The sequence below is a fragment of the Theobroma cacao genome, chromosome 1, assembly GCF_000208745.1.
Source record: "Theobroma cacao cultivar B97-61/B2 chromosome 1, Criollo_cocoa_genome_V2, whole genome shotgun sequence".
Taxonomy (NCBI): domain Eukaryota; kingdom Viridiplantae; phylum Streptophyta; class Magnoliopsida; order Malvales; family Malvaceae; genus Theobroma; species Theobroma cacao.
This window is the reverse complement of record NC_030850.1, coordinates 9,213,321-9,233,816: the sequence shown is the minus strand read 5'-3', so window position 1 is coordinate 9,233,816 and position 20,496 is coordinate 9,213,321. Positions and strand designations below refer to the sequence as shown.

The 20,496-nt window shown below is 32.8% G+C and overlaps 2 protein-coding genes and 1 pseudogene across 2 annotated transcripts; 2 read left to right on the top strand and 1 right to left on the bottom strand.

Annotated features, from left to right (window-relative positions):
- LOC18601389 (LRR receptor-like serine/threonine-protein kinase FEI 2) lies at nucleotides 223–1,204 on the top strand. Its single transcript, XM_018120995.1, has 2 exons — nucleotides 223–505; nucleotides 746–1,204. The coding sequence occupies exons 1-2, from the start codon at nucleotides 265–267 to the stop codon at nucleotides 757–759; spliced, it is 255 nt and encodes an 84-aa protein (XP_017976484.1). The 5' UTR covers nucleotides 223–264; the 3' UTR covers nucleotides 760–1,204.
- Nucleotides 2,865–6,664, bottom strand: LOC108660606 (protein Mpv17). The gene is given in 6 exon segments (XM_018114821.1): nucleotides 2,865–3,071; nucleotides 3,182–3,328; nucleotides 3,845–3,884; nucleotides 3,976–4,108; nucleotides 4,208–4,363; nucleotides 6,262–6,664. Coding segments are annotated over 5 exon segments (675 nt in total). The 5' UTR covers nucleotides 6,520–6,664; the 3' UTR covers nucleotides 2,865–3,071; nucleotides 3,182–3,240.
- Nucleotides 8,852–15,143, top strand: LOC18601386 (annotated as a pseudogene).

Here is a 20,496-nt window from a genome sequence, read left to right as displayed (position 1 = left end):
ACTCTTTTTTGGCCCCTCCTAACACATTCTCAATTGGAGAGCTTCTCTCTCTAAATTCTCTCTCTAATTATCTTGTACTCTCTAAGTCTCTTTAAGTCTTTTCTTATTGTCTTCCACCTGTCACAACACTTATTACTTCAGGAACTGCTTCAATCTTCCTCTCTGCCTCCTCTGGCACGTCCTCTTACTTGTTTGCAACACTTCCTCTCCCTATCACAAGATTACCCTTTACAGAGAGTGATACTAATCAATGAGAACCAAGCAATGGAATTGGATTGGATCAGGAGGCTGAATGTTGTGAAAGGGGTGGCTAATGCTCTGTTCTATATGCACCATGATTGCTCACCTCCAATAATTCACCGTGACATTTCTAGCAAAAACGCTCTCCTGGATTCAGAAGTCGAAGCTCATGTCTCTGATTTTGGCACGACCAACTTTTTAAAGCCTAATTCTTCTAGCTTAACCTCCCTTGCAGTTGCAGGAACTTTGGGATATATGGCTTCAGGTTTGCATCTTTCTCTCCAAGTCCCTTTATATGTATAATTGATTTATACAAATATTTTTAATGAGAATCATTCGCTAAATCATCATGTTTAAGAGAGTTATTATTTTGTTAATAAAAAAGAAGCTAAAAATGCAATTTCGTGATACAGTTTTAAACTATATTTTCAAAACAATATATGACCAATGTTTTTGCAAAGCTGGCTTACACAACGAAAGTGAACGATAATTGTCATGTCTACAGCTTTGGCGTTCTAACACTTGAGATAATGAGAGGCAATCATCCTGGTGATCTCATCTTGGCTCTGTTTTCATCCTCATCCTCATCGCTGATCACTCGCCATACATTGCTGAGTGATGTGGTAGACTAACGCCTCCGACCTCCCAGAAGTCGAGTTGCAGAAGGTGTGGTCTCTACTGTACAACTAGCACTTGCATGTTTGCATGCTAATCCACAAAATTGACCAACCATGCAAAATATTTCTTCCGCACTTACAACTCAATTGCCTCCACTTTCCAAGCCATTCTCCTTGATAGAATTGGGAGAGCTCATTGCCCACTGAAGCCCCCGAAGACTAAGCCTTTCATAAAATCTTGGTCACTGTGTATCTTTTCTGCTGATCTCTTTCTTGTTTGGTTTAATTTCCATGTAATCTGCTTTTCTGCATATGAAATGAGAAATGAAACTTGTAGGTTTTCTTCATTTTTACTAATATTTGTTAGTTTATTTATAGACTCATTTAGTTATGCTCATTAATACACCCCTATCTTTTGCTATTGTATAGTATTTTTATAAGCTTTCAACATTCTAACCCACAGAACAAAACACGAGGGAAGGTTGGACAAGTAATTAAGAAGTCCTTCACATTAACTTCATTTATGCATAGAGAGACGAAATTATATGCACGTGTAAGAATACTGATGTAAGTGTTGCCATTATTTGTGCTACAATTAATTATTAGTTAATATTGGACTTTATTTCACCTAAATAATGGGGAGGGTTAATCCTAAGGAAAGTTCTGAAAAGGCTAAAGTCTTTCAACAGTTGTTGATTCCCAACTATTTTATCCAAATTCTGCTTTTAGTCCCCAAAACGCATCTGCAGTTTTTACAAAAGCTACAGTTTTTTTTCTCAAAATCTTATATGATCCAACTTCAATTTTTTGGAGGAAATTCATGTTCTATTACAACTCTCTAGACTCGTTAATTCGTTTTCTTTGGCACCAAAATTAATGATCTGGATCGCATTGCTGATTGTCCTATCCTTCCAAGATGGCAAGAAAATTTCCAAAGACATTCAAATAAGAGATACATAAAGAGTGCCACTTGTCTACCTCTGAGAAGCCTTTCGGGGCTTCTTTTAATATAGAGGTATAGATATCCAAATCTTACAATGCTTTTTTGCTAAATCAACATCCAGTGGCTAACTGGCATCAAAGCTTTCAAGGGCACCTTTTACTCCCAAATTTTAATTGACTCAGATTCAAGAGTCCAACGCATAAAATGAAGTACAAAAAAAGGCTAAATAAACCAACAATACGTGGAATGTTAATAAAGGAAAAACAAAAAGCTAAGCCAAATTACATCTTAATATATCCCCATTATAACTCTACCGTAAAAATTTAGAACCAGGGTCTTATAACGAGGAGTTCTCTGTCAAACAATTAGCATGCCTTTTCCGTCAGAGAAATGGCTTTTGCTTAGGAAAAATCAACCAGGTTCTCCATAAAGCAATAATACATGAAGTATCTATAGGAAAGATATTCATATGCCTCTCCATAACCACGTGATCTTTAGGTCATCCGGTGGCGTGATTTGAATAGGTTTTTGATACATCTCTGGGCATGTATAATTTTGTTTTCCACACTTTAGGTAAGGCTAGCGAGGTATGGTTAGCATCATTGGTGATACGGAATTCTTCTCGTGTGATAGCAAAAAAGTAATGATGAAGGCAATTTTTGATAAATAAAGCCATGTAGGTATGGAAAAGATTCTCAGAAATTTCAGTGTCAATTCTTAAACAACTAAAATTATTAGAAAGGCAAAACAGAACAGTATAACATCATTAACAATATTAGTCGCAAAACTATGCCCCTGTTCAGCAGAATCTGGTCTTTTCAGCAAATTTTGTCGTAAAATATTTACGATGATACAAGTTCAAATCCCTCCTTCCCACTTGGACTCATTCAAATGTAGCAAAATAAAAAATATGAGATTAATCTGAACAATACCTAAAGCAATTAAAATCATTTCCAGTTCTATGGGAAGAATAGGGACAAAAATTCCTTTCCAATGCTGAAATCAGAGTAGTCCATTCTCAAGAAACATTTAAAGAAAAAATAATATTAAGAACAAGAGAGGCATAACAGCAAAGGCACAAAATTGCCATTAAATCACATGATTCTGTGTTCACAACAAATTAAGTATCGTCAGTTTTGTATTTGCTAAGTACATAAATTCATACTACTTCGATATCTCAGACATGAAACGCAATCTGTGAACAAAATCACATTTTGAAAAAATGGCAAAAATCATGACTTCTATTTCCCACGTCTCTTTTGACTAGAATTCTGCCAGATTTCAGGTTAGCAATAAGTTATCATATAAACAAAGATAGAAGTAAACCATGGAATACCAATAAGCTCAATGCAAGTAAACTGGGAGCAGAAATTAAAAATACCTCAGGCTTGAATATCGCTAGCTGACCACATAATTTATCAATCCTTGGTGCAGTTGAATCTACTTGCTCATGGTTGATGACAAGAAAAAGTTCCAAAAAATGGATCCTGTCAACATGAAAGCAACACGGGCTTGAAGAGGGACCACCCTGTCAACCCACCAAATAGATTGCACAAGCATGTTAAAATAACACAATAAAAGCACCCAATCAATTAACAACTAGGCACTAGCTATTTTCAGACAATGTTTCGGGTTTGCGCCAAAGATAGATTATCAAAAATGGAATGTCAAAATAACCAATGAAAACAAGAAAACATAAGGAATTAATAAGAAATCAATAGAACACAGGTAAGGTGAAAAAGAGAGAAATAGGTTAGAGGGAAAGAAACACAGAAATACGCAGAAAAGAGGAAGCAATGGAGAATCAGAATTAGAGGTTGAAAAGAAGAGAGGAAACAAAGAAGGTGAAAATCCAATTCCAATAACTCAATATCCCAATAATCCATCATCTAGAAGCTATTAGTAAAATAAAATAGCATAGGAAATATGTGGGTCAAAACTACTTGTTTCGACATTAGAGTTGTTCACATACTAAACAAATCTCTCCCACCATGATTCAGTGCCAACTAGAATAGATAGATAATACTAATAAAGACAGATTTACCAAAAGTTCAACATGCTGACAGGGATCCAAAACCTAAATCCTGCATAAGAATCAAAGATAAAAATCAAATTACACAGAAGCAAGATATTTTTATCAGGCCAATACGCATTTTGTTTCAAAAGAGGTTTTACCGTAAAATAGTGTCGGAAAAGCATCCTTCTGATATTTATTTGGGAGCTGTGAGAGCTTCCCTAGCCATAAATTGTTCCATGCAAAGACAACAGCAATCACACATGGACCAAGCACTATCTGGTTTATTAAAACCTGCAAGAACTAAATATCATAAAGTTTTGTCCTAATCGAGTTGCTCTCTAACCTTTAAATCCATATGAAAGCTAAACAATCAAATCGAAAGAAATGTACCTTCAGCATTAGGTTTTGTGCTGTCTGATGTGGCAAACAATAATCCAGATACTTATACCATGCATATGAACCAGGGCCATAGAAAAGAAACCCATAAGAAGTCATCCGCAAGGCACGAAGCTAATCATGGTGTGACACGATGCTTGACATGATATCCTGAGATGGACATTAGTTAAAATACAAATTAAAACTGTCAAATGCACTGGCAATACTCAAGTCATTATAATAGACAAGCATCTTAACAAAATGTACGAGTTTGGTCAAAAATAAGAAATTTAAAAAGAAAAAAACACATACACACACACACAAACACACGCACACAAAGAGAAGATGATTCATTGGTGATAAATGCAATCAATACTCCCCCATCCCCACCCCCTACCACTTATAGGATGTCACATGAATATGCAGTCCAATGCTCCAAAACAACATTCCTAACTGTTTGGAGTATTCTAGGTAGATCCACTTTCAGCAATTTGAGCCATCTAAAGTCCAAATCACCAAGGATCTGCTAAATATCTGAAGCCAGTCATTTCATTGAAATTGAAGCTGATCATCTAAACTGCCACACATTGTCACCTACCAGTACCAAAACTATGGGTGTCTTTGATAAACCATTGAAAATGAAAATTATCAATGTTTTAATTTTTTTTAAATGCAATTGATAACTCATTATAGAACCAACTTAAATGGAAAATTTTCAATGAAAAAGAGTCTAAATATTAAGTAGTTAAATCTACTTAATGTATTCAACCATTATTATTCAAGAAAAAAATTTGTCATTTAATTACATTAACATTATATTTTTTTCCTTTTCAACTATTTATTTTTCATTTTGACTTTTACTAATGTAAAATGCTTAGGAAAATATCAACAAAACTCTATTTAGTATATAATTTTTCAGTAGATCGTCAAATGATTTATACATTAAAAATTCAATACTTAAATTTTTCAAAACTATAAATTCAGTACTTGATTCTTTTTTGTTGAATTTTTTCAGTTTATCAAACAACACCTAAGTTTAGACAAATGGGCTAACTTCTCAACTCCAGTTGATGTAGGGCAGCTAGTAATTAGGGTTTAAGGCAATTTTCTGATCTGAGTTCTTGAGGAAAAAAAAATAAATCGAGCAACCTAAAGAGAAGAAGAGAAGAAATCTCCAAGCTTCACACTTAGGATTCCTTGGAAGTCACATCCAAGTTGCATCATACAATCACAAGAGCAATAATGCTAGACATTATTTGATAATAATATATATCTCAACAGAAAAAGTCCATTGATTTATATAGATTCCTAGCATCCCTGGTTGACTAAGGACTTTAACAAATACTTACAGATAACTTAAAACAAAACCCAGTAGCATTAAGAAAACCCAGGGTAAGATCTAGACTCAAAATCTGCAATTTCCAGCAATTTATAAAATTATGAAGATACCTAACAATTAAAACTCAAGAAAACAGAGAATAGAATAAGAACCTGCAACTTCAATATAATGTTTAAAAGAAAGTAAAGAAATATAAATTTAATACTTAATATGAACTACAAAAGCACAAGTGCCAAATTAAGGCTCCGGCATTAGAACGTCACCATGCTGCATGCCTTCTAAACACCTTTAGGCTACTGCCAGCAGACTCTTTCACCAATATCTTTGGCACTAATACCAACCCACTCCCTAAAACTCATCATAACAACTACATTTCATAGATATACTTCATTAGTCGACACACATATGGATGACAAACCTGGGAATTCAAACAACTTTACTGATACAGTTTCCCTCAAAGATTGCAATGATTATAAGTTTAATGGGCATGAAAATTCGATTCCCCTTGATTTCAAATGTTGATTGAACCCAGACAATACTTCCCAACATTTTTCTTAGCAACCAAATAGAGCAAAACTTTGAATTCAAAAAACCATGACTAGTAACATTAATAATCACAAGACCTCAATAACATAAAATGCTAAATCTACCGATCCAAAAAATATGAAAGTTCACCACCAAGGCAAAAAATTCCAGACGCGTAAGTACCAAAATTTAGAGAGGAACTGACCTTACTTGTATCACTGGAACCAGAGAGGGACTGTTTTTGTTTTCTCCAGCGGTCGCTGAGTTAGGCAATAGTGTCACCCGTTAGAGCGAGTGAGGCGGCCGTCACAGCTTGCTTCAACGGTAAACGGTAACCGCCAGCGCCGGTTGCCTCCGCCGTTGAATCTGAGGACTTCGACTTTGATTGAAACCGCTTCTTCTTGCTTCTTATATCTGGAAGGGTCCACCCCCAAAAGGCGCCATTACCGCCCAATGCTTCCATTTTCGCCAACACGAAAATCACTTCTGGAAAATTGGGGGAGAAAATGTATAAAATGAAAACCAACCAATTGCTTTTCGCATTCGGGATTGATCATCTTAAGTTCCTGTACTAGCTGGTACTGCTTAAACTTGAACGACGTCGCTCCGCTTGGAAGCGCTGCGTTTTGTTCCTGCCCCTTACAACACAGACACTTCGATAAGATCCCCAAGAGCCAAGATTATGTTTTTTTTTTTAATAAAAATGGTATATTATCGGAGCGACTAAATGCGAAAAGGAAAAAGGAATTTGAATATTAAATTCTAAATTCATACAAACATAAGATTTTGAAATAAAAAATTTGAAAACTAAATTTAAATTTCAAATGCAACATAAACTAATAAACTTATTATGTGTTCATTTGACTATAAATTTATTATATTATTGTGTTAAATAATTAATTTTTATTATTTACTTTGTAAATTTTAGAAAGTAATTATAAAATAAAATAAAATTAAACCATAGAAGTAAAATCATAATTGATTAAAATTTAATAAATGACTAAAAAGTAGCATCAATTCTAGCGTGCTGTTCTGTTTTGTATACGTACGATTATACACACTATGCCAAACAACTGTTTTTTAACTTGACTTTAGTTCGGGTTTGAATATAGATTTTCAGGTCCCTCGGTTCAGCTCTACTTGATTATATTTTTTATTAATAAATAATAAATATTTTTATTTAATTTTAATTCTAAAATATACTTAAAATATTTAAAATATATTAAAATAAAATAATATTTAATTAATTTAATATAAAATAATAATTATATGGGTAGGTCGTGCCAGACTCGCACTTGACTTTAAAAAAGGGGGTCCAATAAGCTCAACCCGGGCATGTACATGACTAGTTGTTACTGGTTGAGGTATAAATTGGCACTGCATTTATGATGAAAAAATTACAATTTGAAATTTTGTGATTAAAATCTTATGGTTTAAAGTTTCAATGCAAAATAAAATGTGATGAAAAATTATAGTTTTTGCGATGTATAACTATTAGCATTTATAATCTCCACCCTTAACTTATATTAGTATAGTAGTTAAAATAGAAATTCATGTACTTAATTAGACCTATCATTTTAGTCTTCATCTTTTTATTAGAATCAATTATTTACAATCAATTAAACTCTTAACAATGTTAAATCCTTTTGCGAACTGCGTTAGTGATGGATTGGTGAAGTTGATTACATTGCAGCCTGAGTTTAAAGGAACTGCATCCGTTACTGTTCCCTAGGTGCTCCTGAATATATGATGAATGTGTTCTGGTTGCTGGAGAAGGCTCATCCTTCCTTTCTTCTTCCTCTTCTTCAGAGGATCAGATTTTTTTTTCATTTATCGTTTTTGCCTACTAATTGTTTTTAAAAACTAGTAAATACTATTAATAATTACACCATATAAAGTTACAAGTCATTTAGAATCTTCCCTTATTTTCCTTTTTTTTGGTACATTAATATCTTCCCTTTTTTTTTTCCAGAATATCTTCCTTCATCTTTTTTTTTTTAATGATAATCATACTTGAAATTATATTGCAAATATACAATTTTCAACAAATATAATATTAATATTACTTTCAATATAAAAAACTAATTAATAAACTAAATAAATTAACGACCAACTCTACACACGGTAAAATTTGTACTTGAGACCTAATGATTTTAGATCTCTTCCTTGTCATTTAAACAAAACTTCATTTTTTTCATATACTCGGCATTGGTTTGTTACGTTCGTAAAGAAGATTTTTACTAGTTGCAAAAATATTTATTTGGATTGAAATAATTTTTATTAAGATAATTGTACAAATTATCTAGTTAGAGTTATAATATAATATTATTAACTAATTAAACTATAATATTTAATTAAAATTATATTACAATAGTATTTGTTAGTTAATTATTGTTAGAATATGAATACTTTTAAAAAAGTGGTAGATTATGACTAAAACTAGCTTTATATATATATATCATTCACTATAATGCATATGTCATGATGTTGGTAATACGTTTTTTATTTAAAGAAAAAAAGAATTTGAATTTAACATGTTGAATAAGAAAATAGTTTTATTGTTGAATCAAATGTGTGTATTTCAATAATATTTTTTAGACAATATTAACATATATGCGTAGACAGTAAAGTCATAATAGGTTCAAAATTGAATGAAACCAGCCAGAATTTTTATTTCTCAGACGGGCCGCTACACCCATAAGATAGCCGCCCACAGTCCCACGTGGCCCAAAATTTGCACTACACTCGATTTTTTTCTTCTTTTAAATTTCATTAGGCAGTGGCATAGTCGACCCTCTTCCTTCTCCAATTTTTCCTTTTCCCTTGAGGCCTCAGTTGAGTGCATCACTCGGTCAGGCTTCAACTTCAAATTTGTTTCTCCATCCTTTCAAGCTGAACCACACCAACACACCCCACCGGCACTTTACGCTTGTCATCTCCTCCGCCACCAAGCGGCGATAGGTGAAGGAAGACTAGCTTCGCAGCAGGCGAGCAGGAAGCGGCGACTTTCTCGTTTCTTTTCGTTTCGGCTTGTTCCGGTCCTAGTCTTTGCATTTTCCCCAGGTGAGGTGTCTTGGTTCCCCACTTCAACTACTTAAATGTTGCTTGATGATTCTTTTTCTTCATTAAAACTTGAAAGGGAATTAAGTTATGTTACGCCTTTTTCTGAATTAAGCTATGGATATGATGTTATGTTTGGGCTTGGGGACAATCATATCTGATTTTTCTTTGAAAAAGTTTTTATTTAAATTCTTTATTTGTAGAGCAGCAGCGAGTGGAGCAACCCTAGAAATAGAATTATCCATGGGATCCAAAAACAAAGACCAGAGGGCCAAGAGTAAGAAAAGGAACAAGAACAAACCTGATTCTATACTCTTGCCACAAGGTAGCAACAGCAAAAAAAATGGAAGTGGCAGTGGCAAGATCATCACAGGCGCTCGATTTGCATCCCTACACTCTGACCTTCGGTTTCAGAAGGTTCCAAAGCACAAGACGAAGGTTGTCATTGATTCCCGTTTCAATCGGATGTTTAGTAACAAGAGATTTTCTTCATCTTCAGCTCCTTTGGATAAGCGAGGGAAGCCTAAGAAGGAAAACTCACAGAACTCTCTTTGCCATTATTATCATCTCGAAGACAAAGAAGAAGAGAAGAGAAAAAACGATGTCTTAAGTGGAGGGGATGATAGTGAGGAGGTTGATGTGGAGAGTGAGAGCAGTGAAATTTCGAAAAAGGACAATGATGGGGAGTCAGAAGAGGAGGGATCAGAATCTGGTTCCACTACTGAAGAGGAAGATATTGATATAATTACGAGGATTGAGAGCCAAAAATGCAGGTAGTGTTTTCCAATCTTTGTTTATGATATTTTGGTATGAATTGATTGATCATTGCATTTAATTTGTTCATTTGGTTGCTTTCAAAATAGGTACAAGGAAATGAATCATGATATTGAATCTATTTGATCTTTAATACCTTCATTTTAGTTTTTATATTAGTGTTAATCTTAGTAATTTGTGTTTTCTGGTTAAAAGGACAAAAGTGAAAAAGTATTACTGAAGAGTTGAAGAAGCAGAATTTTGAGCTCTATAAAATCTACTTTGCAAAGTTAAACTCTTTCATAAGCTTCTAAAAGCTTTGTCATTCGCTAATAGTGCTTGTTGTTCTTGGATTTCACTGCAATTTTTAAATTGTTTTTACTGATTACGTCCCAGGAAGAAAATGTCCCAATGATTGAAAAGGAAACCCGCTGGCTTGCTATTGTTAATATGGATTGGAGGCATGTTAAGGTATGTTGTTGGAGTTTACAATTGAATTATATCATTCCTCTTCTTTTTGTTAAAAGCAAAATAATAGTGCAATGGGTCAAATTGTGCATATAACACCAATCAATAGATGTTTCTAGCCACTATTAAACCCTTAAATTGTTCTCGAAATGGTGATGGCCAATAAAATATTGTGAGTTGATATAGTATTCCAATTAATAGCTATTAAAATTTTTCCTTCAAGTTATTTATTTGAATGCGAAAGTATATTTTTGGGTTGCCACAAACCTAAAGCATGATGTGAAATTAGAGTTTCTTTGACAGAAAAAATGTTCTTGGCAATTTGTCCTGTTTATGTGATAAGGTTTTGTATATCATGGTACCTGCATTCATATGCTTAGTATGTCAATTCAATTCATCATGTCACTGTTGAAGTCAATGGAATGAGAGGGTGAGGTTGTAGAACAGCAAAGGATAGATCCAATTAGAGATATGTCATATTTCCATTCAATGGATACCATCTTTATATTGATTGTTTTCTAAAATTAGTTGTAATTTAAATATGATTTCTTATGGTATGAATGATACCTGTTTCAGTTGATTTCATTCAATTAAAAAATTGACTAAAAGAGAATTTAAAAAAAAAAAACTCCATGAACTTAGATCAATTAAGATACTTCCATCAAAAGAATTTTTCTTCCTATTATGGTGTTTCCTTGTTCTTTTTGAGTCAACATCGAAACCAAAGAGCATGCAATACCTTTTATGGGGAAAAGATTGCTCAATATGTTAGCCTTTGGTTGTCATGCAAGTATCTTGGGCATTGCAACTTTTGTGACCTTTGTATGAAGAATCAATTATGCTGCTTTCTGAAGTCAATATGGGTTCTCAGTTCTCACGTCTATATTCTTTACTGCTGGTGAAAGCTAGAAATTTAAAATTGTAGTAGAGTTTTTATGGTATAAGATATTATAGAGCTGAGCCATATCCATGAATTACATCTTCTCATATTTGTTATGATCAGTTATGCTATACAGGGTTGTAATTTGTTAGTAAAAACAACCACAATTTAGCTTTGACTTCTGACTTATTTTTTGCCCTTTTCGATACATAGGCTGTTGACTTGTATGTAATGTTAAGCTCATTTCTCCCTAAAGATTGACAAATTATGTCAGTGGCTGTTTATCCATCCGAGTTTGGACTTCACTGTATGAAAGAGGAAGAAATTCATGGACCAGTAGGGCTGTTTGATGATGAAAATGAGGAAAATGATGAAGTTGGTGATGAAGAAATTGATAATGAGAAATTGCGTGCATATGAGAGAAATAGGCTAAGGTGATTACCTTTCACTCTCATTTTTACTGTTTCAATGTTATCTGTTTTCTTTCCTTATTTCTTTTACTGTTTCTTCATCATTTGTTGTGACACTTGTTGACCAATGAATTGTTGGAACATTGACATGTGCAATCTGGACAATATTTTTTTAAGCTTCATTTTCTTAAGCTATATTTCTACATTAGGTGTTGGTTGCTTTGGTTTGTTTAACTTCAAGGTAATTTATATCTCTTCAAATAAACATGTGTATGTTTGGAAATGGTGTTGTACCTTTCTTTTTATTTATGTTCATTATTTATTGTCCTTCCAGGTACTACTATGCAGTAGTCAAATACGATTCGAGTGCTACAGCAGATTACTTGTACAAAGCTTGTGATGGAGCTGAGTTTGAAAGGTCATCAAATGTGCTTGATTTGAAGTTCATTCCTGACTCAATGGAATTTAAACATTCACCTCGTGATGTTGCTACGGAGGTATATCTGTTTGACCACTACATTGTCCCACTTATGTATCGTGCATGAGTTGTAGGGTTTTACCGAATATTTTGCCTTTAGAAAGAGATCTAAGCAAATTGAACTTAACTAGAAAATAGTTCTGTATGCTATTGTTATTTTTATTTTAAATGGCAACTAATTTGGTAGCTTAGGAACTAAGTGAAACTATAAATGACTGCAAAATGTGAATATCTTCTTTGTTCAGGCACCTGCAAATTATGAGGGTTTAAATTTCCATGCCCAAGCACTGCAGCAAAGTAAAATTCATCTTTCGTTGGATGAAGATGAACCTCAATGTGGGAAAATTTTGAAACGAAAATTCAATGCTGAACAGGTTAGTGTGCCTAATTTGTGAAGTGAGCTACTTTGTAATGATTCATCTATTATCTGTGAAATTCAGTTGAAGACATTGCATGCTTCTGTTTTTTGTATTCCATTCTCCTGACATAGTGATGGAATTGAATAAACATGTCACCTAAAGTTTTTTATGTAGTTTATTTTACTCCGTTTGTTTAGGAGTTACCTTATAGAAGGTGCTTTCAAGATTTCCCTTGGAGATGAAATGAAATTACCATCAAATCAGTCTTACTTTTTTCTTTGTTGGCTTTGTAGGTCCTTTTAAAAGGTGCTTTCAGGATTTTCTCCAAATATGAGATTTAAGATTGCTTATTCATTCTGTTATCCAAGTGATTGTCAGATGTTTTCTTTCGGTTCTATCAATGTTAGCAGTTAAAACGGTGGATAAGGGCTGATAATTGTGTTTATATTGTATTGAAAGTCTTTCTTTTCTTACTCTTTGGATTTCCTTCGGTGTTATTTTATCTTCATTTATTTACTTTGACAAAATGATGATTGTAATCATTAGACTAAATATTGAGGATGTTGAAAACAATGAAACAGTCCTGGCAAGAACAAGGAAATATCATCTTTGCTTGTCTCTCCTTTTTGTTTGGCATTCCTTGACATTTTTCTAATTTAATACTGCATCTGTTTTCATGCAGCTGGCTGAATTGGAATTAAAGGAGTTTCTGGCTTCTGATGAGAGCGAAAGTGATGATGATGAGAATGAAGACACCACAGAGAATCAATCTGATAAGAAAAATACAAAAAGAGATATATACCGTGCCTTACTCCGGTCTGGTGATGGCTCTGATGGAGATGGTGAGGACAATGGCCAGGATATGGAAGTCACTTTCAATACTGGTCTGGAGGATATAAGTAAGCGAATTTTAGAGAAGAAAGATAAGGAATCGGAAACAGTTTGGGAGGCCCATCTCAGGAAAAGATGGGAGAAAAAGAAGAGCAAGAAAAATAAATCTAAATATTCATCTGAGGATGAGAGTCATGAGACTGATATAGAAGCTACAGAAGAACCTGATGACTTTTTCATTGAAGAGCCTTCTGTTAAGAGGAGTAAGAAAGAAGGAAAGCAACATGAAGATATGGAGAAGGAAGCTGAAGCAAGCAGAGCAGAACTTGAGTTATTACTCACTGATGACAAGGGAGCTGACACTGGTCTTAAGGGATACAATCTGAAGCCTAAAAAGGCTAAGGGGAATAAGGGAAAAGAAGTTCTAGATGAGGAGAAAATACCAATTGTAGACGATGATCCGCGATTTTCTGCTCTCTTTACATCGCCTCTCTATGCATTGGATCCCACCAACCCACAGTTCAGAAGGTAACAGAAAATTGTTAATTATCAGAAAACAAATTTAAATTTGTTTCAAAAGAGATGTAAGAGGTAAGATAAAAGAACCAGGGCATACAAGGCTCAAATGCATATGGAAATTGTTTATGCCTTCCTTTCTTGTCTGAAATAATCTGTCAATTTACCAACATGATAAAACTGCAATGAGTTTTAATTCTAAGAGTTTCTGGGTCTTTTATTTGTTATGTGTGCCTGGCTGAAGCATAGGAATTTGGTTGTTGCAGGAGTGCAACTTACGCTCGGCAAATAGCAAAAAAGCTGCAGAAGGGTGAACAGAAAGAATTGGCTGTGGAGGACATGAAGATGTCTGCAAATTCTCAGTTCCCATCAGATGATCCTGGGATGAATAAGGTTGAGCAGGAGAAATCTGATAGTTTGCCATCAAAGGAGAAGCATGCGTTGTCTTCAATGGTGAGATCGGTCAAGATGAAGTTGAAACAAGTTCAACTACCCTCTGACAGCAAGATGTCAAAGAAAAGTATATCAGGCATGGGAAGAAAGCAGGAGCAGCATCTGGTTCATTCAATGAAGAAAACCAAGGTTTTGAGAAAATGAAACCAAGAATTCCCTTCCCATCATTTCAGCTGAGGACCTAGGGTAAGTACTCAAGATTTTCTTTCCTTTTCAGATCTTGTTTGTCTTTCAGTCTCATAGATAAAGGGGTGATTGTCAATGGTCATTTTAATTAACCATATTGTCAAACTTTTTTTTTGTACTATATATTTTCTAACTCTTCTAAATAACGTCTTTTGGGAATTGAAAATTTAAATAGTACCCTTGTGTGCACCAATGTGGAGTGATTTGTTTCTAAATTTTCTTTGAAATCCTTTCGGCCTTTTTCCTTTTCAACAAAAAAATAACCAAGTTTTCTGTGTAATTTTAAGTGATGTTTCAATGGTTAGAAAGTAAAATTAAGAATTTGTGAGGTTTTGTAGCTTCTGTTGTTTTTGCTAATGGACGTAGCTTCTGTTGTGTAACATATCTTCATATCTATGCAGCCCCCAATCCAAGCTGAAGTTTTGTTGACATGTCTACTTTGCATTCGTAATACAAGACAAGAAAACTTATGGCAGTTACTCCCACCTCTGCTTCTACACTGCTACTCCATAATGCACCCACATGGGAATTCTTTCTATTTTTTTCTTTCCCCATAAATGTATACCAGAAAATTTGCGATTATTTCTTCTACTTGCGAATTTTGTTCGTAGTTCACATGTGCAAATGTCCTTGGATTTTGCTTAAATTTTTTCCAGAGCTTTATAAATAAAATTTTGCTTCATAATCCTGAAATACACTACTCTTTCAGCAAGTGCCAGAATGGGCAGAGATTGCATAGTTTCTCATTTGTGCAGTTAAGATGCTCATACAACACAGAATCCCTTGTTAAATTTGTTCCTTTTTTTTGCAATTGAAAGGTGAAATCAGGTCGTGACGGTTCTGGTGCTGAAATTATGATGGAAATGCCACTCCACACTACAGGAATCAACTTGTTTCACCTTTTGGTTGCTTTTAGGAGAATGAGTTTGAATTCTTTTACTAAAACTTTCAGCTGTGGTCCTATCTTTCAGTAGCAAGAAATAAAGTATTCAATGCTATGCATTGTACTAGAAAATTTACGATCTGATATCATGAACCAGATATCATGCTGCCAGCAAAGTCAGCAGCGAGGCAAAAAGTAAGGGTAAAATATTTTTATTTTTTCACAATTTTGATTTTAATTGTATGCGACTTCATTAATATTTGAAATGAACAGTTCGTCTCAAATGAGTGAACAACATTATCGGGCAAACGTGAAACATTGAAAATACTTTTATTTTTTTTTCATTTTTTTCCTTTCTCTCAAGTTGGACGACAATGTTTCTTTACATCAAATAGTCACCCTGTAATTGGATCTGGTGTCATTCGACCATATTAATATACGTAAAATATGCATATGCAATATTTAATCAAAAGCATCCTTTTTGACACATATATTAATATATGTGAAATATATGTGCAATATTTGTGAATCATTCGTGAAGTGTTAGTGCAATGCCAAATTATGTTAAAAAAAAAATCAACGAACCATATTTTTTATTTTAATTATTTTTCAATATTTTACATTCTATTTGAATTGGTTAAACTTATTTATTAACTAAAATTCTTATTTGATATTATTTTTTAATTTTAAAAAATATTTTCTTCAAAAATCAAAATAAACTAAAAAAAATCATAAAAAACCAAGCTTTTAAATATCAAAATATAAAATATTATCTTCTTAAATAGCAGTATAAAAAAGTTGTTTATATTCAGAATTAAATAATTAATTTATTTTTATAAAATTATAATTAAATTTAAAGATTATTTTAAAAAACTAATAACAAAAATAAGTATAAGTATTTTAAAAATATTACAAAAAAACTGCTTATTTTATTAGATATGTTATACTTTATCAAAATCATATATATATATATATATTGTCAAACCCTGTTCTATAAAATAATTACGACGTCATTTACATACTCAATAGAATGGTTACATATTTAGGAAGTTTGAGAAATCGTTAAAAGACGATATTGCCCCTAATGTTACCATTAAATCGATTAAGCCTTGAACTAATTCAAATAAGAATTTTAAGGTGAAATTAAGAGTTTCGCAGCTCAGGGATGACTCAAAATGGTAATTTAGAGTTCGATGATCAATTTGGAGTCAAACCGAAATTTTCACTATCTAAGGGCAAAATGGTCATTTGCCACTTGGGGACAAAATGAGAATTTTTAGAAAAGATTTTTTGGCCCCATTTGACTTATTGGAGTATGATTTGAAGTTTAGAAGTGAAAAATTTTAATTTCGGTATAATTTGGAGTACAGGGGCGAAATGGTAATTTTACCACCCCGGGGGCAAATCGGTAAATTTTCACCCCCGAAACTTGTCAAGACCAAGGGATTTTATTTATCATGGAAATGGATAAACATGAGAAATGTGTGGTGAAGAATTAAAGAATTAAAAGTCAAATATTTAAAATTTGAACCAATAAGGAAATGCCATGTGTCATGTTTTTATTATTTTATTATTTCTTTATAAAAAAGCAAAAAATAAGCCCATTTGTCCCATAGTGATCAGCCAAACCAGAAGAGAAGAGAAACCAAGGAAGAACAAATCCTAGGTGGGAAAAATCAAAGAGAAAGTGTTGGAATTCAAGGATTTGATCAAGCAAAGGTAAAATTTCTTTGATTTTGCTAGTGATTTACCTTACCCATGCATTTTCCCTTAATTTCCATGGTTAAATTACATGTTTTCATGATGAATTCATGGCTGGTCAAAATGGGTATGGAGAGAGAATGATCTTGGATTGGTTTGATTTTTAGGTATGTTAGTGTTTTTAGGTGATTAATGATGTGTAGCATGAAAACAAGTGAAGAAAACCACCAAAGGTTTGGTGCCCATCAATAGCCGAATTCTCTAAGTGAATAATGAGGAAGAATGGGATGTTATTCTAGGTGATTTGATTAAGAAATAATAGTTTTTGGTGTAGGAATTAATGAATCATGGAGAGAAAATTAAGTAGGAAAAATTACGGAGTTAGTGTACCATTGTTGGCCGAAAGTTCCAAGAAGAAAAGTGAAGATAAATTTTGCCTAATTGTGTGTTAATTAGTTGTGTTTGGTGAGTTGAGGGATTGGAAAAGAAATGGAGCAAGTTGGAGTGAAATTGAACGCATTGGCCAATTTATCGGATGAAAAATCGACTTAGGCCAATACCGGGTCTAGATGGCTACCCGTGCATTTTTCATTTCATATCATGCATATACATCGAGCTTAAAATAACTTATGACTGTTAGACACAATTTAATTGGAATATGTGTCATGGATTATGGCTAGGTGGTGAGCCATTAGATACGGGTAAAAGATTGTACCTGCGGACTGAAAATGAGAGTATTTCTACTCCTAATACTATGAGTGGACAATTTATCGTCTTAAATATCTAGAGTAATTATACTTGATTGATGCTTTTATTGAATGGTGAGTTTAAATTATAAAATATTATATTTTTCAATTAAAATATTTTTTTTAATAAAAATGAGATTTATACTGGTTTTGAAATCAAATATTGTTTTGGGAAAATTGAGCATATGGAGACTATGTTGAAATTTATGATTTTATATGTTATTGAAATTGGGGCTTATGACACTATGGTAGCATGATGGCTAAATTTTTGGGGTTGGCATGAAATATGTGAACAGTTTTGGATTAGTCTCGGTAGACTGGATTAAATTTTATTCGTCATATTATGCTACTGAAAATTTTATAGGTCTTGTGGTATATTAAACGGTCACTACAGTGGTGGGGGTTTCCGTGGACTGCCTATAAGAGGGGCACGATAACTCAATTATATAACTACCTCCGGGGGGAGATGTTGGATGTAGTATCTCCTGATGTATGATTTGAGTGCACCTCACGTTCGGGCCACCACGTGAGAGTGAGACTCAGTCAACGCCAAGGAACGACTATGTGTTAGATGTGAAAACATGTTTATGAGTATGGGTCATTGAACAGCCTTGGTGGTTTCAGTGGGATACATTGACGAAGGTACCCATGAGAATGATTTTGGCAGGGGCCAAGTTTAAGAAATTCATAAGCCGAGAAATTTTGATGAAAATAAATTGTTTGGTATAGATTGAAACAAATTTTGCGTTATGAACATTATTGAGATATAATGTTTTTATATTGTCTCCATCTACTCGGCTTTAGATGCTTTTGATGGTAATTGTTTACTCACTAGGATTATGTAATCATAATCTCACCCATCTTCCTATCCATTTTTTAGGCTCAGGACAATTTGTTGATAGTTGATTAAGACGAGAATTAATCTCGAAGTTACATCCTACAAAGTAAAGGTTCGTAGCCCTACACCTTCTTGGTTAGTTGGGGGCCCACGTGTCACTGTAAAAGTAATTTTATTCTTCAGTTATTTGATTTAAAGTATGTATGAACATATTTAGCTTTTACACCATGTTTTTGGCGAGTTTTGGTGTTTTCGAAGAAAAATGACGAAAATGCCCCTGTGAGTCAAAAAGTAATATTTTATTGTTTTGATTTGGAAATGACTTATGATTTTTTTTGAAATGTGAGATTTAATAACTGTCACTCACTGGAGAGATGCAGAAGCTGATGTTAAACCTTGCGGGGTTTCGATCGGCATTCGGGGTAATGAGTGCCTATCGGGATGTCGCGACGGTTGTCACGAGCTCGATAGGAGTTCCGGGTCGTGACATATATATTAATGTTTGATAAAATCATCAATTTTATTCACATGTTATATTAATGTTTAACATATGCATCAATTTAATACTCAAACATTTATCTTTATCTTTTTGCTATACTTAAAAGTATAAGTTAAAAAAGTATCCAATTTCATTTCTTCGACATTGAATCATAATCATTCTTTTCAACATAAATATTAATGTATACATGCAATATTAATATTCACAAAATGTTCGTGAAACATTCATAATATTTAGTGTAATATCAAATTATGTAATCAAGGTTTGACTTTTTGAAAATTAATTTAAACTCTCGTTCAACTATCTATTTTAGTTAAACACAAAATATTGAATTAGATTTATAAAAAATAATATTACACTTAGATTCAAGAATTTTAAGCAAATTTTTTTTTATTTTTTATTTTTCAGATCTCATGAAATACACGTGCAATATTCATGAAATGTCAGTGTAATAGTAGGTTATGTTAAAAAATAAATTTACCAACAAACCATAACTTTCTGTTTAAATTGGTTTTTAATATTTTTCATTATATTTGAATTGGTTTGACTTATTTATCAAGTAAAATTCTTATTTTATATTAACTTATATTCATAAAATTACAAGATTAAAAGTATTTTAGAAAACTAATACTAAAATTAGTTACAAATATTTGAAAATATTACAAAAAAATTGCTCATGTTATTAAATATAATATCAATTTTATCACACATTTACATATATTAATATTTGATTAAATCATCACTTTCTCCAAATGGGCTGTTAAATATTTGAACAAAATATTTTTAACCTAATTTTATCCACATATCATATTAATGTTTAATCTTCACTATCACATTCTAAAACTCTTATCTTAATCTTTTTATAATACTTAAAAGTATAAGCTGAAAAAACATTACAATCAAAATTTTTTAATATTTAATTTTAAATATTCTTTTATATATATATATATATATTAATTTATATTAATATTTTTTTAATCTTATTTTTCAAAATATTATAATTATATCAATAATTTTTAACATAAGAAAAGAATTTATTTGAGTTAATAATGAAAAAAGTTATTTGTATTCAAAGTAAAGAATTATAAACATATTTAGAGTTACACACAATAATGAAAAATAATTGTCTACATAGTTAATTAATTATATAGTTATAAACTGTCACGACCCGGAACTCCCATCGAGCCCGTGACAACCGCCGCGACGTCCCGATAGGCACTCATTACCCCGAATGCCGATCGAAACCCCGCAAGGCTTAGCATCAGCTTCTGCATCTCCCAAGTGAGTGACAGTTATTAAATCTCACATTTCAAAAAATCATAAGTTGTTTCTAACTCATAACAATAAAATATTACTTTCTGGCTCACAGGGGCATTTTC

Excerpts from the sequence above, each read along its gene's own strand:
- LOC18601389 (XM_018120995.1), top strand. The coding sequence starts at position 265 with ATGGAATTGGATTGGATCAGGAGGCTGAATGTTGTGAAAGGGGTGGCT.